The sequence below is a fragment of the Macrotis lagotis genome, chromosome 5 (assembly GCF_037893015.1).
Source record: "Macrotis lagotis isolate mMagLag1 chromosome 5, bilby.v1.9.chrom.fasta, whole genome shotgun sequence".
NCBI classification, from domain to species: domain Eukaryota; kingdom Metazoa; phylum Chordata; class Mammalia; order Peramelemorphia; family Peramelidae; genus Macrotis; species Macrotis lagotis.
Genome location: NC_133662.1, coordinates 261,529,189 through 261,557,080, shown reverse-complemented (window position 1 = coordinate 261,557,080; position 27,892 = coordinate 261,529,189). Strand labels below are relative to the sequence as shown.

At 45.6% G+C, this 27,892-nt stretch overlaps 1 protein-coding gene across 6 annotated transcripts in view; it reads left to right on the top strand.

Annotated features, from left to right (window-relative positions):
* The window catches only part of DIS3L2 (DIS3 like 3'-5' exoribonuclease 2), a 348,067-nt gene that overhangs the window by 207,560 nt on the left and 112,615 nt on the right, over positions 1–27,892 (top strand). For all 6 annotated transcript variants that reach the window (XM_074189654.1, XM_074189656.1, XM_074189658.1 and 3 more), the window contains 2 exons: positions 12,679–12,791; positions 19,104–19,211. In XM_074189654.1, coding sequence (XP_074045755.1) covers positions 12,679–12,791; positions 19,104–19,211 — 221 coding nt within the window. The remainder of the gene's footprint in view (positions 1–12,678; positions 12,792–19,103; positions 19,212–27,892) is intronic.

The window sequence follows — 27,892 nt, the reverse complement described above, 5'->3', positions numbered from 1 at the left end:
GACAATGCACAGGTTTCCTGGGCTGATGTGGGCAAGTTCATATCTAGAGTGCTTGGCAAGAACTTGGATTTGATAGGAGAAATATCTCAGATTTTCTGACAGCAGCACAGTCATCGAATGGGAAGACAGACCTGCAGAGGTTGTCTCCTGCCACATGTTGGGCTCTATGGTGGTCAGCCTCCATCATGCTTAGCTAGGTTGATCCTTGATCATTTCCCCATCTTTCCCCCTTGTTTGTATGGATGTCCATCTGTGCACCTTGATGATGGTAGTTAGTTTGCCCTAAACTCTGTGCCTCTTCTGGAAGATCTCCAAAGAGAAGGAGCCCATGACTTCTCTAGGTAGCCCATTCAATTTTTGGAATAACTCCTGATATTGAACCTAAATTGACTTCTCTGCTACTTTAATTGCTCTTGGATTTCTAGAGTCAAACAATATTAAGTCCAATCAGTTCTAATACTTCAAGACTGCTCTCATGTTCCCTCTGATGGGAAGGAGCTCTAAATGAAGACCTCTATTAAAAGTATTTCCTACTTAGCATTAGATATATCATCAGTGATATGATATTTAACAGAATATATTGTTGAAATTTGTAGTGTCTATAATTATCTAAACAATGGCCCTTCATGAGCCTTAGAAGGGTGGATCTCCAAGTCAGTTTAGAAATTCACTAACAATGGGACAACTAGGTGGTGCAGTGGGTAGAGCACTGGCCCTGGAGTCAGGAGGACCTGAGTTCAAATGTGGCCTCAAACACTTAATAATTACCTAGCTGTGTGACCTTGGGCAAGCCACTTAACCCCATTGCCTTGAAAAAAAACTAAAAACAAAAATTCACTAACAGTGTAAGTTAGTATCATGTAGGGTGAGAAGGCATTGGGTTCTGAGTCAGTGGACCTGGGTTCAAAATCCAGGTACTTAACACTACTTGTCATTTTATGGCATCATCTGTCCATATTGCCTCATCTGTTTTGACTGATGATCAGCAAGTCTCCTTTTCTCCTTCCATTTCTTTTTCCTACAGAATCAAATTCTGGGACCTTTAAGGTCTATCCTAATTCAGGTTGCCCATGTGCTAGTTTTTTCCACCTTCTTCCTCTCCACATTGACCTTCCATCCTGCCCCTAGACCCATTCTTTTATCTCTTTCAAATCCCAGGGAAAAGTTCACTTTCTACAAGAAACCTTCCCCGACAGCCTTTCCTCTCTACTATTTCCTACTTATCCTGTGTATACCATACTTCCCCATGTATAAGATGCACCTTAATTTGGGGGCCTGAAATTTGAAAAAAAAGTATTATATAAAAATTATTGAACTCAAATTTTATTCATCATGAAATTCAAAGACTGTCTGCTCCTAGCTTTCGGGCAAGTCTGGGGCACGAATTCATGCTTAGTCTATTCTGTTTTATGAACCTGAAGCACCCATTGTGTTCTCCTTGGAAGCCAGTCACTTCTGTTTCATCAGCCATTCTTCTGGCCTCCTACTGAACTATCTTTGTGGACAAAGGAATCCCACCTGCCCTTTGCTCTTCAATCCATCTCTTCCGTTCCCTCTCTTAACTCAGGCCATTTGACTGCTTTGCCTCTCCTGGCCTTCTTTGGCTGGGGCATTTTCGGTGTGGTTTCTTCTTCCTGTAGTCAATATTGGATGGTTTTCTCAGTTGGAGGAGGACCAGACTGATGTTCAGCAGCATGATTTCCATTCACTTTGGCAAACTGGATCCCTTTAAACTTGAATTCAGCACCGGGTGAAAATCTTTTCAGGGCCATTTCTGGATAGAACATGGCAAAATGTCACCTGATATACCAGTAACAAATATGAAAAAATGGAAAATGCAAGTCAAAAAAGATACAACCACTGTAGAAGATGCTCCCAGTTTTTAGACTCCAGATTTTTAGGAAAAGGATGTATGTCTCATACATGGGGAAATACACTTGTTTGTGTGTGTGTGTCTTTCCTATTAGATTGTAAGCTCCTTGAGGTCAGGACCTGCCTTTTGCCTCTTTTTGTATCCCGTAGCACTTAGCCCAGGGCCTAGACTGACTGGATTCTGGAGCTAGTCATTCTTTTCCTCTGATGTTCCCGTGTTCTGATCCCTTGGAGTCATAATCACATGGAGCATATGGTGTCCCCAGTTTCTCACCTCTCCTCTGTCTCCTGGCTGCTCTGTCAACGGAGCAGGTTTGTAAAGTGCTTCCTGGTCAGTACTTTGTTTGTTTGGAGAACTTTTTTTTTTCTTGTGGGTTGATCTGTCTTTGCCAGTGCAGTTTGCCTGGACTGTCCCAAAATGTCTGAGAGGCTGATTCAACATGGAGCAGCCTCAAGGCAGCTTGGTTTAGAACCAGGAACCTCCCTGGGCTCCTGGTGGGCTTTGGGCAAGTCCGCTTTCTCCTTTGGACCTTGTTTCCTCACTGAGAGCTGAAGGTGCTGCACTCAGGGCCCTTGCATCCTAGAATCCAGGTATGACATCAGTCTCTCTCTCATTCATGTCTTTCAGCTCTTGGCTCTCTGTTCTGCCTTCTGGTTCAGTCCTTACCCTGCAAAAAGGCAGAATCCTCCTTCATTGGTACTGGGCAGGCTCCAGGCTCAGCTTGCGGCTCTTCTACCTGTTTCTTAGTAAGTCGATCTCACACAATTAGCTTCTTATTCCCTTTTCTGCTAGGAGGATGACCATTGCTCAAGGAATTTGGAAGGGGAAAAAAAGAGAAATTTCCTATCTGGGTCATCTTCTCCCTACTGTTCATATAAAAGTCAAGTTACATTCTGGAGTCTTTGTATGAGCATGCCTTAGATGGCTGTGTTGGCTAGTTAAGTTAGTATGGGTCTTCCCAAGCTGTGTGTAGCTTGTTCAGAGCTCTCTTTCTCCCTCCTCCTCTTCCTCCTCTCCCCCCCCCCCACATTCCTCATGTGCCTTTGGCCACTCTCCTCCTCTCCACATCTCACATGATGATGACCAGCCCTTCCCTGCACAGGTGATCTCCTCTGTCACTTATTTCTCCCTCACTATGGAATCCTTCCCTTTGCTGGCAAACATGCCCATGTCTTCCCCATCTGGAGGAGCCCTCACTTAACCCTTTCCTTCCCACTAATCATTCTCCTATATTTTTCTAACCTTTGTGGTGAAACTCCAATTTCTTGTCACTCTCTTTATAACCATTTACAGACTGGCTTCCTACTTCATCATTCCATGGAAACTCTTATTTCCAGACTCTTGCTTTTTTTCTCAACCTCATTCTCCTTGACCTCTCTGCAACTTTGACACTATAGGTCATTTTTTTCTTCTCTTTCTTTGTCTCCTTTGTAGGATCCTTCTCTGGGTCCCACCCTCTAACCAAAGGTGTTTCTCAAGGTTCTATCCTATGCTCTGATATCCTCTTCCTCTGTACTCTTTCACTTGGTGATCTCATCAGCTTCCCTGAATTTAATTACCCTCTCTAAACTGATGATTCTCAAATCTGCCTTCTTGTCCCAGTGTCTCTTGTCCCCAGCCTCTCCAGCTGCCTTTCAGGCCTCTCACACTGAATGGCCGGTAGATGTGTTCTACTCAATATGTCCACAATACAGCTTATTCTCTTTTCCTCAACCCTCCCATCCTCCCAGCCTCCCTCACTTCCTGGACTGCTCACTGCCTCCCATAATTCCGTATTCAGTCACGGCCTCCTGATTTCACCTTGCAACATCTCTCTAATATGCCCCTTTTCTCCTCTGACACTGCTCCCACCTTAGTTCAGGTCTTCATCTCATACCTGGACTATGCCAAACAGCCCATGGGCAAGTTTGTCTGCCTCCAGACTCTCTTCCACTCCAGTGCATCCTCCATTCAGCCACTAAAACAGAGGTCTGACCTTGTCTTCCCTCCCCAGCCCCTCATAAACTCCAGTGGCTTCTATTGCCTCCAGGATCAAATATAAAATGTTTGGTCCCTTCTATCTTTCTCCCCTGTTTTCTTAAGCCTTACTCCCCAACATTCACTCTTGGACTCCTGGCTGTTCTACCAACAAGACCTTCCATTGTGGTATCTTCTTTGGCTGACTGCCAAGCCTGGAATTCTTTCTCCTCATCCCTGCCTCCTGGCTTCCCCTGGCTTCCTTTATGAAGATGACGATGATATTTATCCTTTGTTCTCAAAGAAGTCAATGACATTAGGGAGGTGAGGCCATGACAAACATGAGAAGTGGAGGGTGGGGACTGTGCTACGTCCCCAGCCTCACTGTCTCCTCCAGAGTCACTTGGGTCCAGTGGCCAGATGTGGATTAGGATGCCTAGAGATGTCCCTGCATGTGAGGCAGTCAGGGTTAAGTGACCTGCCCAAGTCTCTCCCAAACTTTAAGTTCCAACTAAAATCCCATCTTCTACAGAAAGCCCATCCCATCCCTTTCATTCTAACACCTTTCCCCCCCATGTTAATTAGTTTCTCCTTATCCTGAATAGATGTAAGCAGATTGTTCATCTTCCCTTTAGACTGCAAGCTCCTTGGGGGCAGGGATGGCCTGTTCTCCCTTTATGTGTCCCCAGTGCATAGCACAGTGACTAGCCTGTAATATACAGTAAGAGCTTACTAAATGTTTATCCATTGATTGACTCTGTGGCTCCAGAAGGTGATCTCACAAATGAGGAAGCTGAAAATCCAAGTTCTTGCTGGACCCTTTGCTGGAGGACAAGAGGATAGGAAGAGCAATTAGCCCTGTTCACACGCTCGGTTCTTGAATGGGTAGAAGAATGTTGACCCTTTTAAGTTTATGAACTCAACTCAAACCAAGACCACGTCATTCCTAGGGAGAGCTGCTGTTGCCTGGTGGGGCCAAGATGGACTTCTGCAGGCCATTACATAACTAGATACCACACAGAGTTGGACGGCGGCAGAGTTGGAGTTGTCCCTCTTACCTAGCAGCCCAGGCCATGTTTCCATTCAAGGCCGAGAGAATCTGCTGACTCAGGCTAAAACTTGGAGTTTATTGTGGAGCCACAAGGAGATTAGAGCCCAATTGTTTCTGTGGAGCTGAAATAGGATTCCAGGGCCTGCTTCCCAAGCTTGGGGGGACTGGATGAGGAGGAGCCCACTAAGCTGGGAGCATCTGGACTTCTACCTGGACCCTGGGAGCAGCATTGATCCCTGGGGGCAAGGCACCTGCCGGGGGTGGCAGTGCAGCAAGCCCCCTCTCGGGGTGGGGGGAGTCATGTAATGAGAGTAAGGGATAGCAGTGGACAGTTCAAACACCACATCAATATTGCTGAAATGATTTTTTTTAAAAAAGAGGAAAGCTTCTAGCAGGTTGGATAGCTCTTCTTTCCTCCAGAATGAAGCTTTGTGACATAGGAAAAGCCACCCAAACCCTCTGGGCCTCAACTTCCTCTCTTGTAAAATGGAAGCAAGTGTCCCCACAGGACCTGCCTCCTCCTCCAACGCAGTCATGAGGATCTAGAGATCATAGATGCAGAGCCTCTCAGACAAAAACTCATGCCAGCCATTTCACAAATTGTCATTAAATCATATTGAACATCAACTGAAATCTATGCAGCCTCAAAAAGTCTACTCTCTCCCTTGGTCTTCATGCCCATCAGATGAGGCAGGCTCGGAGTACAAAGCACTGGATGTCAGAAGCCAAGGCAGTTGACCTGACCTGGAACTGGGTGTGTGAACACCCCCGTCCACAAGGACCTCAGCTTCCTGGAAGCAGGGGCAGCTGGTGGGCTTTCCTCCTGAGCTCCTTGTGGCCCCAGCACCCCTCAGGAGGCTTCTGGAAGCAGTGAAGGGCCTGACTGCTCTGCCTCCCCAGCTCCCTCATCCCCCCTCTGAGCAGGGCAGCTGGCCTCGAGGGATCCATGTTGCCTCAGTCACCTGCAAGGGGGGGGTCTTTGTGCTTTCTCTATTTTTAGAGCCTTCCCTGACTCTGGTGGATTCAGTTAACCCCTCCCCATATGACTCCCAGATCTCTGTGTCTACTCTCCTCTCTGGTCTAGCTTCTTACCGGACATTTCCATCCAAATGTCCCATTAGCATGTTAGAAATGGAACCTTCCTTTAACTTCTCCCTCTTCCAAATGTTCCTATTAAATCCAGTCACAAAGAAGCCTTCCTCCTTGCCTTGGCTCTCACTCAGCCCCCTTCTCTAATCTAGTGCATCTCTTGCACTCCCCCCCCCCCCAGTCCAGGTCTTCTTTACCTCTTGCCTGGTGTTTGTGGTCTCCTAATTGGTCTCCCTGTCTTGAGTTTCATCCTTCTCTGGGCCAGGACTCTCTAAAGCTTCTAAACCAATATTACTAAAGCGGAGATCTGAGCAGCTCTGATCATGCCTCCTCAACTCAAGAAGCTTCAGCCTCTCAGTTGCTTCTAGGATAAGACACCAACTCATGGTATTGAAAGCCCTTCCCAGCTAAACTTACCTCCTTGTTCATTCCTATGGAGGCTATCCAGTCTATTCCATCTCTTTGTGCAGGTCATGCCCCTTACCTCCTACCTGGAATGTTTTTTCCTCCTCACCCACCTTCTGCCGTTTAGAAACTGTAGCTTCTTTTAATTTCTCCTATTGTTAGTGCTCTGTATCTTCCTTATGGAATGTAAGCTCCTTAAGGGCAGGGTCTGTTTCCTTTTTGTCTTTGAATTTCCAACATCTATGCAAGGTCTGACACATAAGGTAGGTTTATTCATTGATTCTCCCAATGAATACAAGACTGTCTTTTATAAGTCCCTGACAGAGTTTCTGCTCCAGAATCCAAGGTGCCAAGTGGAGAGCCACCATTGCATTCAGTTAGGTTGAAGTCCAGATTACTAAATGGATAACAGTCCAGCAGAGAGCTGGCAGACTTGGAACATGTTGCACTTTGACAGTGGAAACGTTTCATCCCTTTTTTTGTTCCACCAGCAAAATGTGCCTCTGAGCCCTTCAGATGTGACATTCTGTTCACCCAAATAACAATAGAACCATGCATGCCCTTTGACCCATCAATCCCACCACTAGGTCTGTGTCTCAAAGAGATCATAAAAAAAGGGAAAGAACCCTCATGTACAAAAATATTGATAGTGGCTCTTTTCATCGTGGTAAAGAATTGGAAATTAAGAAGATGCTCATTATTCGGGGAATGACTGAACAAATTGCAGTATATAAAATCCTGAGGGATGGGACTTCAGAGTAGCCTGGAAAGACAGGCATGAGCCGATGCTGCGTGAAGCGATCAGAACCACTAGGACCTTGTACACACCAACAGCAGCATTAGATGATGATCAACTATGATGGACTAGTTCATTTCAGCAGGACAATAGTCAAAGACAATTCCAAAAGACTTGTGAGGGAGAATGGCATCCACATCCAGAGAAGGAACTGTGGAGTTTGAATGAAGACCAAAGCTTACTGCTTTCAATTTTGAAAAGTTGTCTTATGGATTATGTTTTTTTCTCTAATGTGTTTTTAACAATTTGATTTAATACTTCTTTACATATATAGCCTATATTAGATGTCTGTCCATAAGGTGAAGGAAAGGAGGGAAGGAGGAAAATGTAAAACTCAAAACCATGCAAAAAATGATCATTGAAAACTGATGTTGGGGTAGCTAGATAGAGTACTGGCCCTGGAGTCAAGAGGACCTGAGTTCAAATTTGGTCTTAGACATTTAATAATTGCCTAGCTGTGTGACCTTGGGCAAGTCACTTAACCCTCTTGCCTTAAAATTTAAAATACAGCGAGAGAAAAGGGGGGGGAAGAGAAAACTAATGTTTAATGTAGTTGGAAAAATAAATTTTAAAAATTAAAAAAAAAGAAAAATATACAAGGAAAAAAAGATGTGGCATCTGCCATCCTACTGGATTATAAGTTCTGAGGAAATAGAGATTAGCTGTAGTTGGAAATATAATGAAATACATAATTTTTTTTTAAAAAAGAAAGAAAGTAGAGATTAGCACAGAACTAGGGAACAGTCTGACAAGGCTTCAATTCAGCAAACATTTATTAAGTATCTCCTATATGCAAGACACTGGGAATAAAAATCCCCCAAATGAATGTTCATACTCTCAGAGAGATGACATTCTCTTTCACCTGAACTGAATTTCAAAAAATGTAAACCATTTTGAGAGCACAGTGAAGAGGGCATTCCAGATCTGGTTAGTGGCATCCATCCCAAGACATGAACAGGTCATGAATGTGCTGGGAGGGTAGGAGGAGATGGTTTCACTGAAGCCGTTTATGTGCCCGGGAAGTGGGAGAGCTTTGATTGTAGAGAACCTTGAAGCTAGGCAGAATACCTTTGATTATATGTTAAGAGTTTGGCTTCCTTTGGTCTTCTTCCCCTTCCTAGATGCTAAGCTTCCTGGGAAGGGAAGGGAAGAAAGGAGAAGGGTACAGTTTCAACTCTTTGCCTCCCCCCACCCCAAGAGAGCTGTCCTTTATAACAAAGAATAATAAAGGAAGGGAAAGAAAAAACAGTTCAACAAAACGAACATATCCAAAATGATAACCTTATCTGCAGTATTCCAAACTCATAGCCCTTCACATCTGCAAAGAAGGGTGGGAGGTACTGCAATTTTTGGTCATCATAACTTTACAGCATTCCAATTTAACTATTTTCAAATCTCAGTTTATGGAAAATTAATTTTGCTATAGAAAGCTAATACAATAAAAGTTTATTGAATGAATAAAGTAATGAATTAATATTTGAAAAATTAAGGTAGAAGGCTTGAGAATTGGTTGAGAAGCAATCTAGGGATTCCTTGTGGATTTTCCAGTCAGGGGAGTGGTCTGGCAATGGGAGACAAAACAGATGGGAGGCCGGTTTCAGGAAACCAACTCTGGCAGGAATGAGGCAGCAAGAGATGATGGGCGAGGCCTAGGATTAAAGGGAGTTGAGAGGATTTGGAGACCTGTGGGCATCAGGACTTTGTGGGGGAAGAAAAATCCTCACTTGTCATTTGTAATCAAAAAGAAAAGATATAAAGATGATAAAAGAAGGGTTTTTTTTTAAAGTATTTTTCCCTGTAGAAAGCAGGTTTATTCGGTTATTTTCTTAACATTTAAATTTATATTACACAATCAAAATAGAAAAAGTCATCCACTAATACTATTTTGTGTTTGGAATACTAAAACTTGTAAAGTTATAAATAAAAACTAATCTCAGAAAATACAAAATTATAGTTCTTGTAAAATGAAGAAAAATATAAAATCAAAGAAAAAGGGAATTTTCAAACCTGACATTCTATGAAATAAATATTTTTGAAGAAGTGGTGTGCTTTCCTCGAAATTACTTGAGAATAATAGTCTCCATCTATCTATCTATTTATTTATTTGTTTGCTTGTTTGTTTATTTATTTATTTATATGATTTATTTAAGACACTGGGGGTTAAGTGACTTGCCCAAGGTCGTACAGCTAGGCAATTATTAAGTGTCTGAGGCTGGATTTGAATTCAAGTCCTTCTGATTCCAGGGCTGGTGCTCTATCCACTGTGCCACCTAACTGCTCCAGTCTCCCATTCTTTATAATCAGATTTGGTGCACCCCTACCTTTCCATTATTGGGGGAGTGGGGCAGGTCAGGGTGTAGGTGACATACCAGCTAAAAGAGATGCAGCAGCTCCAAGAGTGTGTGCTATTTAGACCACATGGCTATCGGGTTACCCCATGTTCTGACCATGAGAAGTTGTTGACCATTGGGCCCATGTTGGTCATACCTTGTCTGGTGTGTTGCATTGATCTCTGACTGCTGAGACCCTCTCTGCAATCTCTTGCCCCTGGATGGAAGATCTGAGAACACTGAACCTAGGAGGTGGTAGAGCATTAGTGCCGCCTCTTTAAGGTTGGAAGGGATGTGATGCAGAAAGATGGATTTATAAATCAGGAAGATCAAAGGAAAATAGCCTTTGGTGCAACTTCAGAAAACCTCTGGTGCAGCTCAGCTGCCCAAGTGTGGTGCCAGCAGGCTCCCTTGGGACCTGATGAGCGCCTTCTTACTGACTGGTGTAGTTTGCCTCAAGCTGTGCTCCAGAATGTCAGAGGGCCCACAACTCGCTAGTGGAATCTCCAGAGGAAGAAGGCTAGGTGGAGGCTTGTCCCAGAAAGAGTGCTTTCCTACGATGGAAAGTGGGACAAGAGACTTTTAGGCTGAGGTCGCAGTGATCATGCTGTGGTGGTGGTGATGGGGGTGCTGGTGGTGGTGGTACTGGTAGTGGTGGTGGTGGTGGTGATGATGATGATGTCAGAGAACCTGAGGAAGAACTGCAGTTCATGCTAGGGAGAGGGGCAGAGGGGCCAAGAGTGGGTGGGCAGGTCTGGACTCCATTGTTAGAGGAAACACCCAAGTAAATGAGATCATGAATCATTTGGGAAACAGGGTTGGTGCCCAGCCAGCTTCCCTGGCAGGGTGTTCCCCACTGTGCTGCTGGTTTGCTGCCAGGGTGGGCTCTGTACAAGAGAGTTGATATAACCTTGACCCTGGCAGCATTCAGACTCCCAGCTGATGGCTCCCTCCTCTTTTGGCCCAACTACAGCCAGTGACCACCCTTGACCCTCACCCGCCAGCTGACCTCACAGAAGACCATGGAAGTTTTCTACTGTGGAAACAACCTCTTTGCTCACCCCAGGATGCAGGGATCTCTCCCTTCAGTGTCACTCCCGCCAGAGAGCTGCCAGTTCACATTATTTAAATCTATGGAATAAAATATTGACTTAGGACTTCCATAAAAAGTGCCAAAATATGTGGGGGGGAGCGCTGACCACTGGTTAAGGGCCTCCACTGGGAATCCTAAGTGAAATCGAAGGCTCTTCTGTGTGTTTGGATTGGCCTTCGGGATGTTTTCCCTCCTGTAATGAGATCTTTGTCAGTTTGTCAATTTTGACTAAGGACCGAAAGTTCATGTGTAGTAAGTGAAGTGCACAGGGACTGTGCAGTGGGGGGGGGGGGTGATGCAATGACCCCCTTTCCTCTCTCTAAGGTCAGTAAATTAAAGTAGTGATGACTTCAAAGGAAGCTATTATGTTTTATCTTCTCAGTATGGGATTTAAATACTTGTAGTATCAAAGTGGAAGCCGAATTTCCCAAGACTGCCTTCTTTGGCTGCTTTGCCTGTTGCCCTTGATGACCAGGGGAACAGTGGCCTCTGCCCTGGCAGTTGCCCTTGGGTCCTTTTGGGAGCAGGTAGGAACTCAGCTTCGACAGAACCTACCTTTGTCTTGTTGGCTTGTTGCAGAAGCCTGCTGTTTGTAGTCTCAGATGAACTTCTCCATAGGAGTCTGCTTTCAGGATTAGACTTTGGAGTAAAGATCTATATTTCAGTCCTTGGCCTGTTTGGCTCTGGAGCCTCTTACTTAGAATGTTCGGTTCCTCTTATTTATAAAATTGGTGAAAGTATAGTCACTATGGGGAGGATCAAGGGAGTCGGCAGATCCCCCGATAGAATCCACTGAAAACCCTCATCCCTCATCCTGGTGTAGCTGGCTGGCCAGGGAGGTCCTCCACTATGTGTGTGGCCATTGGGAAGTGTAAGATCTGGCAGAGCGTAATGTCTGGGAAGTCTCTGAGTAGGCACACTCTCTGTGCCCCTTTAGGCCCAGCTCAGCCCCAGGGTTAGCTGGAGTGGGACTCCCCAGCTCCCACCTCAGATGCCACTTATTGGGTCTGTGATTAGCCCCAGTGGGATGAGAGCCCACCTGCTGAAGTCATATATCCAGAAGTATTGCCATACAGTAGGAATATTTTGGAGAGGGGAAGGGGCTGCCTCTACCCAACAGGAAGAAGCATATGAAGACTGCCTACTGTTCTTCTTCAGCCTCAGAGAGTCCTTTAATAATCCATTCTTTGGGTGTGTCCAGCTTTCTTTATTGAATGCCCCCTGTTGGCACATCACTGCCGTGGCCATAGACGTCAGGACCAACCAGTTGCCTTATTTTGTAAGCTGGTCTTGAGGAAGATAAGGCAGGTCCTCCTTTACTGTCATCAGAGACCATAAGCAGGCTGTGACAGGTGCCCCAGGACAAGGATGAAGAAAGTACTCTGAGAGTCCAGAGGAGAGACAGGCTGGCCCTGGATGGAGGTCAGGAATGAAGGCTTCCTGATGGACTGTGGGGGAGCTCTGGCCTGGATCCACCATCAGCCAGGCTTGAGGAAAGCCCTAGTAATAGTTTAGTGTGGGGGCCCCTAAGAATCCCCGATCATATGTTATCTTGGAGAGTGAGTGATCAGAGAAGGCTTTAGAACAGGTTGGAAAGTGGAGAAGCCAAGAGAGCCAGCTGGGAAGCTGTCATTGAACCTGCTGGCAAAGACACGATCAGGAAAGGGAGGGAGAGTGGAAATGGGAAGGTGGGATTCCTGGGAGAGACTTGGCCAAGCCAGGATTCCTAGCTCCTGGTGCCTTCCTGAGTAAACTCTCAGTGGCCTAAGGGCCTGTGCATCACTAGAGAAGAGACACTCTAGTCGAAGTGATAGAAACAGGTCCAGTCATGTTAATGGAAACAAAGAAATCCTTTGGAAATGAAATAAAGCTTGGTGAAAACCTCTACTTGCTCCTGGTCCTAGCAGGGCCCATTGTGCTCTGCTGTGGCTGAGCATGCTGGCTCTGGCTTGCCCCCAGCCCAGTCACTTAGGCCTTTCCCTGCCAGGGAAAGAAGTGACCTCCATGCAGAGACCCTCCAATGCCCATAGAGGAGCTCAGTGGGAGGGCTCTGTCCCCTCTTCTAATCCTCTTGTGCCTCCGCAGGAAACTTTGAAGTGGGAGTTCACATCGCAGATGTCAGCTACTTTGTTCCAGAAGGATCAGCTCTGGATGAAGTGGCCAGCGAGAGAGCCACCAGCGTCTACCTGGTGCAGAAGGTAAGAGGCAGCCTTCAGAAGACAGGGGGCTTGCTTGTGGCTTTCCCTGGTGCTGCATTTGGGAGCAGCTTATTGTTCACCTGACTCATTCCTGTCTGACTCTCTGTGATCCCATGTGGGATTTTCTTGACAGAAGTACTATGGGGTTAGCCATTTCCTTGTCCTGCTCATTTGACAAATGGGAAAACTAAGGCAAGCAGGTTGAAGTGACTTGCCCAGGGTCATATAGCTCAGAAGTATGTGAGACTGATTTGAATTCCAGTTCCAGAGCTCTTTACATTCTGGAACCCCTGGGAGCCATAGTAATGTTTTTCACTTGAGGCAGAAGGAGACACCACCACCCCCACCCCACCCTCCAGAAACATTTGACCTTGGACTCTGCATTGCTTGCTTTCTTCTGGCGGTGCATCCTTGATGGCCCCTTGTCCAAAAGGCAGCCTCCCTAGAACTGTCCAAGGAAAAGGAGATGTGGTGGCAAGTCTGCCCTGGAGAGAGCTGGAAGAAAATCAGAAGTCCAGCTGTTCAGTTGACAGAGGAGAAACTGAGGCCCAGGGTGGTCATTAAGTCAGAAGCAGCTGACCTGGGCTTCCAGGGCCTTCATTCCTGCATGACATATTCCATCCTCATCTGGGAAAGAAGGGGCTACAGATCAGATCCCATGGACTGAGGGGTAAATGTGTTCTTCCCCTGCCTCCAGTGACCTGGGCCAGGAGCCTTACATTAGGGTTTTCTGTGGAGGCTATCCTGGCTCTCCTGCTACCTCCCCGGCTCCCCTTGCATGTGCCTTGCTCACTACTTCCCCTGTATATTCTGTCAACTTCCTGCTCAGGCCTCTTCTGTTAGGTGAGACCCCCTCCAGTTCTAACATTACCTAATTCCAGGAAAGAGAGAAGGTTCATTGTCTACCTCTCTAGCCCCAGACCCCTGAGCCAAGTGCTGGGGGTCAGCCCAGTCCTTTTCTCATAGTCAGAGGAACTTTGGAGAAATCTCAGTTGGTTGATGATCTTTTTGGAGTTTGGCCTTCTAGTCCATTCTCCATTAGAATGGCTTTAATTTTGCCTCCTGGTTTCTCTTTTTTTCCTTTTTATAGTAAGATGGGGTGAATGTGAGATTCCCTCCTGGAGAAGAGGGATTCTTTCCTTCAGAAATTAGCCCAGCAGCCCCCCTCTTCAGAGGAGTGCCCCAGCTGACCTGAGATCCAACTGGGGACTGAAGGGAACACGGGCCTTTGGGCTCCTTTGAACTGCTGCTTTCACCTCTCTTCCTCCTACTTCTGTTTCTTGGAGGACTGTGTCCAGGGGACTTGTGGGTTTTTTTTTAACTGTGCCTATAAAGTTCTGCTTTCGAAGCTCGGCAAGCAACTTGCTAGGAAGAGCTTGTGGGTTTTCTTGGGGGTTATGCTCGGAGCCTCTCCTCTCCAGAGTCTCAGGGCCAGTGACCCTGGTGACGTACGTGAGAGGGTCTTCTCCCACAGTATCCCTGTGAGACCTTGGCTCTCCCCATCTGTGGCCCTGGTTCAGCCTCCCTGAGGCACAAGGATGTCGCTGCCACCCTCCCCGGCCAGAGGTGATGACAGTGGCGTGGAAACGTCATGCCCCATCCCTTAGGAGTATGATCTTGGATCCCAAATCCTTCTTGCTGACATTTAAATAAAGTCCCTTTGTGAAGATTTTGTTCCTGGTGAGAAATGTGTATTCCTTCTGGGTGGGAGCCGAGGAGGAGAATTAAAACAAGATGGCCTTGAAAACCTCCTAGAAAACTGCCTCCTGGTGGAGCCAGTGTGGGAGAAGAGAGAGGATTAGAAAGCCAGGTGGGATTTTTTTGCCCTCCACCCCACCTCAGCACTCCGTGACCCTTCCCAAGAAGGCAATTAAATGTTCTTATGGAATTTCTCTGGACCATCTTCCAGGAGCCGGGAGGGAGGGAGCCCGTGATTGCAATGTTTTTCTAAGTCAATTTTAAAAATGAGTGTATTAAGTTTAAAAATCAAGAGCAAACCTAAACAGTTGAAACCTAACCGTAAACTTTCTGTCTTTTGGCTTGGACACTGGTGTTGTTTTAGGTGTGAAACAGCTCGAGGGAAAGGTCGGCCATAAATCTCTACAGTATTTTATTGGGGTTGCTTTATAATGGAGATCAAAGATGGAGACTGGAAGCTAGTGGGAATAGAGAGGCCAAAGTTTTAAGATGGTCACTTCTGTCAGCAGCCAGTAGTCAGGGATGTTGGTGTTTTCTTAATCTCAAGCTGGGTAACAGAGTTGATCAAAATTTGAATTCATGGAAGTGTTGATATGAAAAAGAAAACTCTTAAAACAGAAATGTTGGCTAGAAAATGAATTGACCACTTCCTCTCAGTGTCATTCAGTATGTGAGTGGTAAACTACTTCATTCCACCCTATTGTTCACCCTCTGGAGTCCTCCACCCTTGAGAATGAGGGGAAAAACCCAGCTGAGCACTCTGGCTAAAAATCTGATCTCTCCCTGGAGTTTGTAAGTGGAGGAAAAGGCCCAAGCCCAGCCCCAGAGCCTTAGGTAGGCAACTTTATGGTGCTCTGGCCTGGGGTTCCTTTTTGTTTCTATATACATGAGTGACTCATTCACTGTGGCCTTTCCTATTGGTCACAGGGCTATACTGACCAGCCCATTTGGCTGTGGCTACTCTGAGACTTTAGAGGCTTATGAGTAACCCTAAGTGGCTTCCTTGCTTTGCCCAAGTGATTAACTTCATTCTAGGTTCTTCAACTAGACTTAATCCTGAAATCTTGGACGGTGAGTGCCCTGCCATCTGTGAGCACATCTGCCTTTCCCTGGAGGCAGCCTCTTACCTCTCCTCCCAGCAGGGTGTATCAGGGAATTTCTTTTTAGAAGATAAAATACCTGAAATACTGTGCCCTTCCAAGGAGAGCAGCCAGTGGAAAGAGCCATTTCTGAAGCTTGTTTGTCTCGATTTTGACTTTCGCTCCATGATGGCATGACCATTGCAGGCCCGGGGAGGGCAGAGAGCAGTCCCATTGGCCCTGCTGCCCCTTATGGTTTGGTGCAAGTGAGGGTCTAAGTGAGGGAGTGGGCTTCTGCTCTGGCTGCCACTCCTGTTGATCTTGGCCCACCCAGTCTCTCCTGATCAGAGCCTGAGACACAGTGGGAGAAACAGACCCTTGAGATGGTCCAGGAGAGCTGAAATGAGAAAGGGGGACAAAGGCCATCTTTCAGCTCACTATGGTTTGCATTGCTTTGAATGAAAACTTTACTCCAGCTCCTCTTAAATAGACTTTTTACTAAGATGAGGACAGACAAATGGGCTAGTTCGGACACATCCTTTTTGTTATTTAGTTGTTTTTCAGTTGTGTCTTGCTCTCCATGACCCCATTTGGGGTCTTGGCAAAGATATTGGAGGGGTTTGCCATTTCCTTCTCCAGTCCGTTTGATAGATGAAGAAATAGAGGCAAACAGGATGTAGTGACTTGTCCAGGGTCACACAGCTAGTGAATATCTGAAGCCAGATTTGAACTCAGGAAGATGAGTCTTCCTGACCACCAACACCATACTCTAGCTCTGACATGATCGCCTAGCTATTTAGGTCCACTCAAATTCTGTGGCAACTGCTGAAAAATATCATTAAATATTCAGTTCTTAAATATTGTTTTATAAAGTCCTGTCTTGGATGATGTGAGCATGGATCAATGTTGAGACCCTTGGAGCAAATGTAGGTGCCAACTAAGACTAGTCCAACCTGGTCAGAGAAGATCCCAGTCTCCTCTGGAAGAGAGGGGGAGACCCCCGGGGTGGGGAGCAGATGGGGATCCCCACAGAGGCAGGGGCCGGAAGGGCAGATTTCTCTCTCCCTGTCCAATTGTTCATCCTGAGAAAGGACAGACCAAGCAAGAGAAGGGAGTACAGCCATGGAGAACAGCCATGGCATGGGGTGAAGCCACCACTGAGTGGAGGCAGGACCTCAGATCTCTCTCAAGTCACAATGAGGAAAGATGCCAAGGAATGGGGAATTCTAAGGCTCAGGGAGAAAGGACGCTGGTCAAGGGCCCAACGAGTGTGCAAATATGCTCCTGCAGGCAGTCTTGTCATCAAGGACCTTCTACTCTAATGGAGGACAGTGTTGGTAGTAGACAGGCAAGGTGCTGGGCTTAGACAGGGACAAGAAGGGGGTAGATGTCCAGTGACAAAATTGGTTTGCTTATGGTTTCAGAACTGGATAGGGTGGGGGAGGGCCTAGCACCAAAACAGGGAGTAACACCAAGCATGGCTGGAACCAAGTCAGATGCAGGCTACCAGGAGGCCTCCATCAGGCAGGGCAATGGCCCCCCCCAGGCCTGGAGTGCTGGTCCAGGCTGCATGATGCCCCTAATCATTTATGGTTTTAAATTTTTGGTGAAATCATTTAGTCTTTCATAATGGTGTTGGGGGTTATTTAATAAAGAGTTCTGTTTTTATAAAAATGGAATGCACAGTCACAGTGAGACTTGGGTTCCAGTTTCCTTCTGTCCCTGACTAGTTGTTGAACCACAGCTGAGTCGTTTCTTATTCCTTGCAGTGGGGATCTTGCTGGAGTGGCTTTGTTGGTATTGTCATGCTTAAACTTTGAAGCTTTGGTCCAAGGCCATGAGTGATATCATTTATAGTCCCCTGGGGACCAAACCTGTGTTCAGAATAGCCTGGGTGTCCTCCCTGGTCTCCCCAGGGCTTCTTGGGCAAATCTGACGTGTCTCCCCAGAGATGGCTGTAAGGACGGTGGTGGCAGTACCCTGAGGGTCCCAGGTGCCTCACAGGGACATAGTACGTGGGTAGCAGCTGTCCCATGGGCACCCTGAGTACTTGTTCCAGCCCTGAGCCCCTGAGCTTGGGGTAGTTATCAGAGCAGCTCTCTTAACTTGCACTCCCAGGCTTTGCCTTTCCAGGCTACGTGGCCCCTTTCACATAACCAGAGGTTCCTTTACAGAGGGGGTTGCTATTGTCCCTGTGTTTGGGCTGGCCTTTGTGCTGGGGAAGTGGCTTATCTAACTCCTGAGAAATGGGAGCTTTCTGCATTGTCCCAGAGTCAGGCCTCGGCTCACCCTCAGAGCCAACCCAGGAGGACCCAGAGAGGCTTTCTCAGATTTGCATTCCCTCTCTAAATCTGGCCTCAGATTTATTAAATATGCTATTTTGTTGTTTAATCAAGGATGCATAGTGGGGTGATGAGAACTCATTTTAGACACACAGTGAAAAGAAGCCATTGATGAGGTTGGAACACAAAGCCTCTTGTGCCCTATTTTGGAGGAAGGACCCCCAACCCCCAGACCCCAAACCCTGGGACAGTATGTTGTCACCCCCGGTACCATACCGGCATTGGCAGTAATATATCAGGGACCACTCAGTTACCAAAATGGGGATTTGGCTCCAACTCAGTTAGCAAATTGCACATAATTCCCAAGTTCTTGTTCAGATATAGGAATGATCCAAAAGACCCTGAGTACTGGCCTTGGTGGTGAAAATCTCCTTTTCAGCTTAATGTGGATAGTGGTAGGGGGCAGCTGGGCAACACAATGGATAAAGCACTGGTGCTGGAGTCAGGAGGACCTGAGTTCAATTCCAGCCTCAGACACTTAATAATTGCCTAGCTGTGTGACCTTGGGCAAGTCACTTAACCCCTTTGCCCTAAATAAACACAAATAAATAAATAAATGGTTTAAAGTATGAATAGTGGTGACTTTGCTTTCCTCTTCAATTGCCTTCTGAGAAGTAACAAGGAAGAGTGAAACAAGGCCTGGTTGGCCCCAGATCCTGCCTGGGACACTTCCCTAGCTGGGTGACCTTAAGGGCAAATCACCTCCCTTGGACCAGCCTCAGTTCCTCCTTGGTTTAAGGGCTTTGCCCAGCATGGATAAAAGTTGGCTTTTATCATAATCCCTGACCCACCCTCAGCTGGGAACAGGCCATTATTTTTCTATTGAGACTGGAGCAGGGGTGACAACCAGACTTCCTTCCCGAGAAGTAGGGACTTCCTAATACTTGCTGCCCTAACAGAGCCATTTGGTACAGGACAGATCCTGAAAAGGAACAGACAAATGTGGGAATTCCCTTGGCCCTCCAGGTTTCTTTGGTGAGAAGATCCTAGGCTAGATCTCTATCTGGCTGGAGGGAACCTCTGAGGTCACGTAATCCAAGAGATAGTGAACACCAGGGGCAGCATTCGAACCCAGGTCCTCTCACTCTAAAACCAATGGTCTTTGGTCCTGCATGGATGCTGCTTTGTTCACCTTTCTTTCTCCCTCATCCTCCCTAAGGAAGGAGATGACCTGTGTTTTTCTGTCTGGACAGGTCATCCCCATGCTCCCCAGACTGCTCTGTGAGGAGTTGTGCAGCCTCAACCCCATGACTGACAAGCTCACCTTCTCTGTCATCTGGAAGCTGACCCCGGAAGGCAAGGTAAAGACCCTCCCCTCCTCCCTCCCCAATATGTGAGCCCCCTGCATCAGCTTACAGATGCGTTTGGGGTTCACTGGTGCTTAGCATTCTCTCCTGACCTTTTCCTCCCAAACGCCTTCTCCTGAAATGACTTCATACCCATTTTGGTCTCCTTTACAGTTATTTACATTTGTCTATTTGATAACCTACCATAGAAAGTACATTCCTTGAGGGAGGGACCATCTTTGTATCCTGATGACCTAGCACAATGCTTTACCATAGGAGACCTCGAAGTAGCTTCTAGTCTGGTGGGAGGCAAGACAGACATACATGAATAATGTTCATGGCACCTGAGGTGCTTAGACCATCCCACAGCTTTCCTACGGCCTTGCTGACTCAGTGAGGCACACTGGCAGAAGCACAACCATGAGGATGAGGAGTCGGGGAGGAGCCGGAAACAGGACCTAGAGAAGAGAGAGCTCGGCAGGGAGGGTGATGGGGTGGGGGTGGTTGCCTGGGCCCTTGAGGACCCAGTGGAGCAAAGGTGTGAGTTGTGGGAGTGGGATTGGGGTGTTTGGAGCTTGGTGAAAAGGTGTTGGAGAGGGCTGCAGAGAAGAGCGATGGTGGGAGTGACAGGGACAGCGTGATTCTGTAGCTCTTGTAAGTATCAGAGACTGATTTGGAGCTCTAGGTCCAGCACTCTGAGACCTGTGCCAACTCCCTGACCCAGAAAGTGGCAAGCACCAAATGACTTCATGTTAAAATGATTATATTTTAACAGTCAGAAAATGAGTGGTTACTGATTTAGGAGTCATTCCCACATCTCTTATCGTGTGACCACTGACTTGCTAGAAGAAAGAGCATAATTAGTGTAAAAGCAGGAAAGAATAAAAATGAAAAAAGTTATGTCTTGCAAGTCTTTCAATTAAAAACTCTCTGCCTTGCTCTAGTTAAGCAAACTGTTGACTCTGAAAACTGGGAAATGAATGGAGGTATGAACTTCAGGCCAAATTAACCCTAAGAAGTTTTACTGATATAAATCAGTTACTGGGATGGGGAGACCAAAGAAGCCCAGAAGTGGTGTCAGCCAACAAACACTTGATCTCCTTGCCAAGCAGGAGCAATGGAAGCCAAGGGCAACACGGACTGAGGACACAAACTTCTTGTTTGTAAAATCTTATGGAGGAGGCTGGTGGAATGTTCTAAGTAGCATTGCTTCATTAAGCAGCAAGGAGCTGCAATAGGAAAACAAGCTTGAAAAAATCTTGGCAAGAGAATCTTTGAAGAAGGGTCATCATGAGGGCATTTAAGGATGAAACTGGAAGGAGAATAACAACAGGGAAAAAGTGGAAAAGATCTGTAAAGATTTTTGTCATCGGTTCATCCTTAGGGACAGTTGAACTACCCCATTTGGACTAACATCCCAGACTTGTACTTGCCTGAGAGACTAATGATCCTGAAGAAAACAGAGTCTCTGCTATATATGAATCCATTTTGAGGACTTTGTGTCAATTTTTAAGGTATCTGAAGGAGGGGGAGTATACCAAAATATTAAGGAAATCTTGGACTTTACCATTACCAGAAATATGACAGAAGGGATATTGAAAAAAAAAATTTTATGCTTCCTTTCCTGCCTATGTAACATTTTGTGGGAATCATCGACATCCACAGTGAGGGTGTCCTTGGTGAAGGAAGACAAGGCAATAGACTATATAGCCTATGAAGGAAATAATTTCCCCAAATGATTATCTGCTGTGAACATTGTTTTTACATTCACCCAGTTGACTCAGAATCCTGGAGAATACAGGATGCCACTTTGTTGATTGTTGCTGAGTATTGAAAAACATTTGTTTAAGGAGAACAAAATGCTCCCTTAAAAACTATCTTCCAATAAGGTAACTCCCATACGCATGTCCAAGTATGAAGAGTCTCCCCAAGATACCATAACAATGACTTTGTTGGCTCTTTAATGATAAAAACCCAAAGAAGATGTATTCTTGCCAGAAATGGTTCCCACACTCCTGGGGTTAGCCAGTGCAGAATTCCCAGTCAGAGAGGAATTCCCAGTCACAGAGATGGTCTTCTGGTGCATTCATTTCCCTCGATGGCCATAGCATCTCAGAGCCTTCTGAATGAGAGCCACAGTGGCTCCTGGGCAAACAACCTTGCTTGTCACAAGTGGGTGAGGAATACCAGCTGACTATCAGGACATGCCTGATGACTTGGGCTCAGAATTGAAGAGGACAAATGCAGGCTGCATTTCCTTTGGGAAACTGCCTTACTTTTAAGAACCTCAAGCATCTCCCAAAAGAGCAATCCCTAAAACCAATATGAACTTGAGGGCTTCAAAGTGGTTTGTAATGAGGGACAACAGACGTAGCACATTACAAATGAGAAAGTAATCAGGATAGAAAGGGTGAAGGATGTCACACAAGAAATGTTGAACTGAAAGAAGAGAAAGGGAGGGGCGGCTAGGTGGCGCAGTGGATAGAACACCGGCCCTGGAGTCAGGAGGACCTGAGTTCAAATCCGGCATCAGACAAACCACTTAACCCCATTGCCTTGCAAAAAACCCTTGAAAAAAAAGAAGAAGAAGAGAAAGGGAGGGCCAAGAGATGTAGAGGAAGGCTCCCAATGCACTGGTAAGATGCCTGTGGAGCATTGATGGGAGGGCATGGCCAACAGGGCAGAACACTGGCAACATAATTGCCTGGGGTCTATGTGATTGGACAGAGGAACCACTGAAGTATCTGTTTAGTTGACAAAATTTAGAGTTGAAAGAGAAAGTCAATCAAAGATAATAGCAGAGTATCATAGCCATTAAAAAAAAAAGCAGAGCTATTTATTAACCATCTCTCTGATAGTATGTTTTAGAATTTCCCCAGGAATTGAAGTCAAGTTCACTGATCTATAGTTGGATGAATCTTTCCCCCTTTCTGAAAATGCAACATTTGCCTTTTCCATCCTATGATGCCTCTTTTGTTCTCTATGATCTTTCAGAATCACTGGTTCAGCAGTCACACCCACTAGATCTGAGCCAAGTGACTTGACTTCATCAATGGACACTTAAATGCCTTGTTACTTTCTTCTTAATTGTCTTGTGTGTCAACCCCATATTATCCATTTTGATTGGTTTCTTTATGGTCCCAACATTGTTCTGCTTGGGAAAGTAAAGGTGTGAGAAGCTTTCTTTTCTCTATTTTCAGTTACCACTGTTTCATCCACCTGGAGCAGTGGTTCTGTTTCTTCTTTGATCTTTCTTTTCTGCCTAATATAACTTTTTTTTTAGGTTTTTGCAAGGCAAATGGGGTTAAGTGGCTTGCCCAAGGCCACACAGCTAGGTAATTATTAAGTGTATGAGACCAGATTTGAACCCAGGTACTCCTGACTCCAAGGCCGGTGCTTTATCCACTACACCACCTAGCTGCCCCTAATATAGCTTTTTAAAAAAAAGACTGAACCTCAGAAATCTGTCCACTGTCCTTTGCTTTCTTCTTTCTGAGTTAGAGAACTCCTAACTCTGATATTTAGAACTGTGCCAGGCTTTATATTCATCCTTTTGTTCCCTTCCCTCCCCTTCTCTCTTTTGTATAGATCTCCTCCAGTTAGGCCCCATTGTGCTACCCAGCTTGGGGTCTTAGATGAACAGGCATTGTGCTACCTCAGCCCCACATTCCAGTCTTAGAGTCTGATCCAAGGTATCCTCACTGATAACCTGTTAGGAGACATTTGCCTTCTTGGGTTATAACTTTTAGTTTGTTTATTGCCTCAACTCTTTACATTCCAGTCTTAGAGTCTGATCCAAGGTGTTCTCACTGATAACCTGTTAGGAGACATTTGCTTTCTTGGGTTATAACTTTTAGTTTGTTTATTGCCTCAACTCTTTACATTTGTGTATAGACATTTAAGACCATGAGTTTTGCTAATGATCCTTTTTGGGGGGGATTTTTTTTCCTCTTGTGAGCTTCTGAATATCTAGATAGCAGTTCTTTTCAATTCTCTTTGTGTTATCTAGTTTGATGGAGAGATGTGGGTATTTTCCCTTCTCCCTCAACCTTTTAAGCATCTTTCTTCTTCTGTTTCCCTTGACTTCAGGTGAAATAGTGATGAACATATACCCATGCTCCTGTGGTTGTTAGTTTCTTGCCCGACACTTTATCATTCTTGGCAAAACTTTCTAGGTTTGTTTTGGTGGCACCATTTATGATCATGTGATTTGTTGAGATAAAGGTAGCAATTACCCATTTTGACATGTCTTGAGAGATTCTTGGTTCTATTTTGAATGTCTGCTCCATGGGAGACAGAACATCTATTATTATTCTGTTGAACAGTGCCCTTTTTGGTTACCCTTAGCAGGAAGTGACCAGTCCCCAGGGCTCTTCTTCTGGGTCATCTCCCACCTGATAGCACCAGTGGTCTTATATCATTAGACCTTGGAGGATGAACAATTGCTTCCTTCTCAGATTGCCGGCTACCCCTCTCCAAAAAGAGCTTTCTTCCTTCTCTCGTATCATTTCCCCTTTGCCAGCACTGTACCTATTGTGAAGCAGGTTAGTGTTCTCTTCTGACTCCTTTCTCTTTTTGGTTTTCACACTGAAAGACTTTTTTTTTTTTAAATTCATTGTTCCTAAAAACCTGAATTGTTGCATGCTATTCCTTAAGCCTCTTGACCTTCTCTCTGAGGAGGGAGCCCAGCTTGCCCTTTGAACATAAGATATGGTCATCTGACAGTGGCAGAAATACCACCAACACACACTCGGTGATATCCTGTTTCCTCTTCTCAGTGCAGGTTATCTTTTCTTATTTTTGTTGTCTTTCACTTTACAGGCATACTGTGTTTATCATCTTCCCACAACAGTCTTAGAATGGCTCCAGGATCAGGACTGGACCCTCTGGGGAGAGGAACAGCCCCACAGCATCTAAGATGTCTCCTTGATCCTGGATTCTCTCTCTTTCTTCTTGCTCACTTTCTCTCCTACTTTCTTTCTGCTCCCCTCTTCTCCCTTCTCTTTCTCTCCTTATCTCAGGGATTTGCAGTACTCTGCTTTGTGTGCTTGTCTCTCCTTTCTCCTCGTTGAATTCAGGAGTATGACCGAAACTGGAGAGTTCCAGGCTTAATTATAGCTGTTGGGGGACAATCAGTCTGATAAGAGGATCATGGGATTTGAGAGAACTTGAATGGGTGAAGAGACCGAGGCACTGAGAATTTACAAGACTTGCACTCGCTTCTGTAGTTAATAAGGAGCACAAACAAAACCAATGAAGCTAAAATTAGAAGAGAAGCAAGTAAATGGGGAAAGTTTTGCTACAAGTTTCTCTGAGAAGAGTCTCATTTTCAAGATATAGAAGGAGCTGATTCAACTCTGTCAGAATAAGAACCATCTCCTAACTGACCAATGTCCAGTGGGTATAAACAGGCAGTTTTCAGAAGAAAAACTCTTGGCTATTATAGCCATTTGACAAAAAATGCTTAATCCATTGATAGTTAGAGAAGTGCAAATTAAAACAAGTCTGTGATTCCACTCACATCCATCAGATTGGCACAGTGACCAAAAACTAAAAATAACAAATGTTGGAGAAGTTGCAGGAAAACAAGTAACATTAATGCACTGTTTAGATTTGTATTGCATCTCAATATCATGTAGGCCTAATGAGACAATCATAATGATTAATAATGATTAACTTCCTCCATCCCCCCCCCCCCCAGCTTGAAATTACAGTTTTGGTGCTGAAATATTAGCCTTTAAATATATTTTCTTTTTTTTTCCTCAAGCAGTCCTACTTTATTCCCCTGCTGAAGTGGACCTTGGCCTGACCCCTGATTAGCACTCATTCATGAAAAGTGAACCCTTTTATTCAGCTTCATTCTCATTAAAAGAGGCATGAGAACATTTCCACTTAAAATCCGCCTTTGGATTCTTCACAGTGATCTTTTACTTTCTAAGAGGGGAAATGGCCTTTTGAAACTGCTCCTCCTTTGGCTTTGGCCGAACATCTTCGAACATCTTCAAACGTTTGAAGTGAAGTTGGCAATCTACATTTAAGTACTGTGAAGGGGGGGGGCACTTCCATCTCCCCCCCACATGTCTAAACCTATTCTTCTGAAGCTTGCTTCCTCCGCCAGCTCTTAGGACTAAGCAAAGACCCATATGACAAGGTTTGCCTCTATTCTTTTTGTTCCTTGCTGTCCTTCAGGGAACAGGATTCTGTACCATAGACCCTTCCCCTTTGGGAGACACCAGGGTCGAGTCCCTGCTCCCACAGCCATCATGGGCCCATCTCTGGTGCTTGCACAACCACTGTGGATCCATCTCTGGCGCTCCCCCTGCCACTCTGGTCTCTGCCTGCAATCCTCTGGGCCTCAGTTTCTTCTGCTGTCAAGTGAGAGCCTCTGAGGGGCCTTTGAGTCCCACAGTTGGAACAGGGACACTGAACGATGGGGGACAAGACGTTAGCGGAGTAGTTGTAAAAATGTTTTCAGTTAATTAGATAAAATAAAAGGTTAATGAGTTAGACTTTCTGAAATGAGTGGTAGTGGGGAAGGAAGGAGAAAAAACAGTCATTTGGGGTCTACCACGTGCCAGTGCTAAGCTTTACAACTATTTGCTCATTTGCTCATTTGATCCTCACTGCAGCTTTATGAGGAGGGTGCTGGCCTTATCCCCACATCAGCAGTGAAGGAACTTGTGCAGGGCCACATGGCTCGGACGTGTTGGAGGCTGGGTTTGAACTCAGCTCTTACTCACTTTGGGTTTAGCACTCTCTCCACTGCACCCCATCACTGCCTCCAAAAATTAGCAGCAATAATAGCCAAGGGGGATTTCTTTTCATGGGAAGAGCGCACCCTCTATGGATCACAGACATAATAAGAAATCTAAGAACTGAAAAGTTCCTGGCCAGCATAAACTTGCTGATTCTAGGCAGCCTCTGGTCTGCTGGAGCAAGTCTCCAGCCACGTGGCCTTGGCCATGTGGAAGTCAGGACTGGCCTCCCTCAGCACCTTCCCAGACTGGTCTCCTGTCCTCTGCCTGGGGCTCTCTGAGAGACTCTCACCCAGGCCCAGAGCCCACCCAGTGGGGAAGAGGCAGGGGTTGTGCTACTCCTGGGAAAACACAGAGCCTTGAATCTGTTAAAATATAAATTTGGTAGAGTATTGATTACATGAATTTTAGTTGGATTTTGGACATTTTGTTTTTGTTGAGATCAATCTTATAATTGTTTAGATGAATCTTATAATTTTAAAATAACTATTTAAAAATATTTAATGATAATGTATTATGTTTTTTTTAGTCACATTTAACTCTCTGTGGCTCCATCTGAGTTTTTCTTGGCAAAAACATTGAAGTAGTTTGCCATTTATTTTATAGTTGAGGATATTGAGGCAAATAGGGTTAAATGATTTGCCCAGGCTCACAGGGCTAGGAATTGTCTGAGGTCAAATTTGAACTCTGGCATTCCTACTTAACTAGCCATTATCTACCACTTTGTTTATGATTTAACAAATGCTCTCTCATTTGAACCCTACCACTCTGGGAGATGGATATTGTCCTTATAGGTATTTTTATTAATAAGGGAACTGGGTTTGAGAGATTAAATGACTCCCCCAGGGTCCCACAACTAATTAGTAAGTGTCTGAGATGTTTTGAACTTATGTCCTCCAGATTCCAAGTCCAAGCTGCTTCCTGAAATCATTTTCAGTCCCTGACAACTGTCAGACTATGGATTCTTGTGTCTCCCTCTGTGGCCCTTTCTGTGGGCTGAGCTGTGTCTGCTCTGCCCCTGCAGCCTGTCCAGAGATGACCAGCGGGGAGGTGGGCAGGGCTCCCGGCCCCCTGGTCTGCACCAGCTCTGCCCAGGCAGCCTACAGCTTTGTCTTTTATTAACCTCATTGCCTTAAATAAATAAAATTTAAAAAGGAAGGGAGGAAGGAAGGAAGGAAGGAAGGAAGGAAGGAAGGAAGGAAGGAAGGAAGGAAGGGAGGAGTGCTTGCTAACTGGAGAGAGCAGAAAGCTTGAGCAGGGCCAGATCCCAAGATTTGGCTAAGGACCATAATGGGAGACTCTTCCATACAAAATGTGATTGATGCCCACACTGCAAAATTCAGAGGAAGGGAGGAGAATTCCCTGATTGGAATAAAATGGAGGAATGTGGAAGAAATAACCCAAGAAAACCTGGGAGTTGAAATTATAGTTTTGGTGCAGCAACATTAGCCCTTAAATTAGCCCTGGGAGTCCACGGCCTCCCCTTGATGGGGAGGAACCCGGGCAGACTCTGAAGGAGGCTTCTCAAGCCTTTTCCTGCCTTCTTTCTCAGCCAAGTGCAGACCCAGAAAGGGGAGGAAGGAACATCTGATGCAGTTGTGGAACTTGGCGTATGACCTTGGATGCCGCAGCATTTCAGGGCCTTGTTGTAGTGTGATGTGTCTGTGTTGGGATGAGTTAATTATTGGACTTAGGGAAGGAGAATTAGCTTTAGTTAGGACAGATGTTGCTGGAAAGCCAGGTGTGACTAGCAGGGGACCCCTTGGACAAAGGTGCTGGCTCTGTGTTCATTGACCTCTCCTTCACAAGACCCTCCCCTTTCAGAATTCAGGCTTTGAGGCCTTTTATCTGGTATCATATTTCATGCATGGCATAAGCCCTGCTCTGGTTCTTCCTCCTGTGAGGAAGCTGAAACCACTTCAAGAATGTGTATGGCTGGGA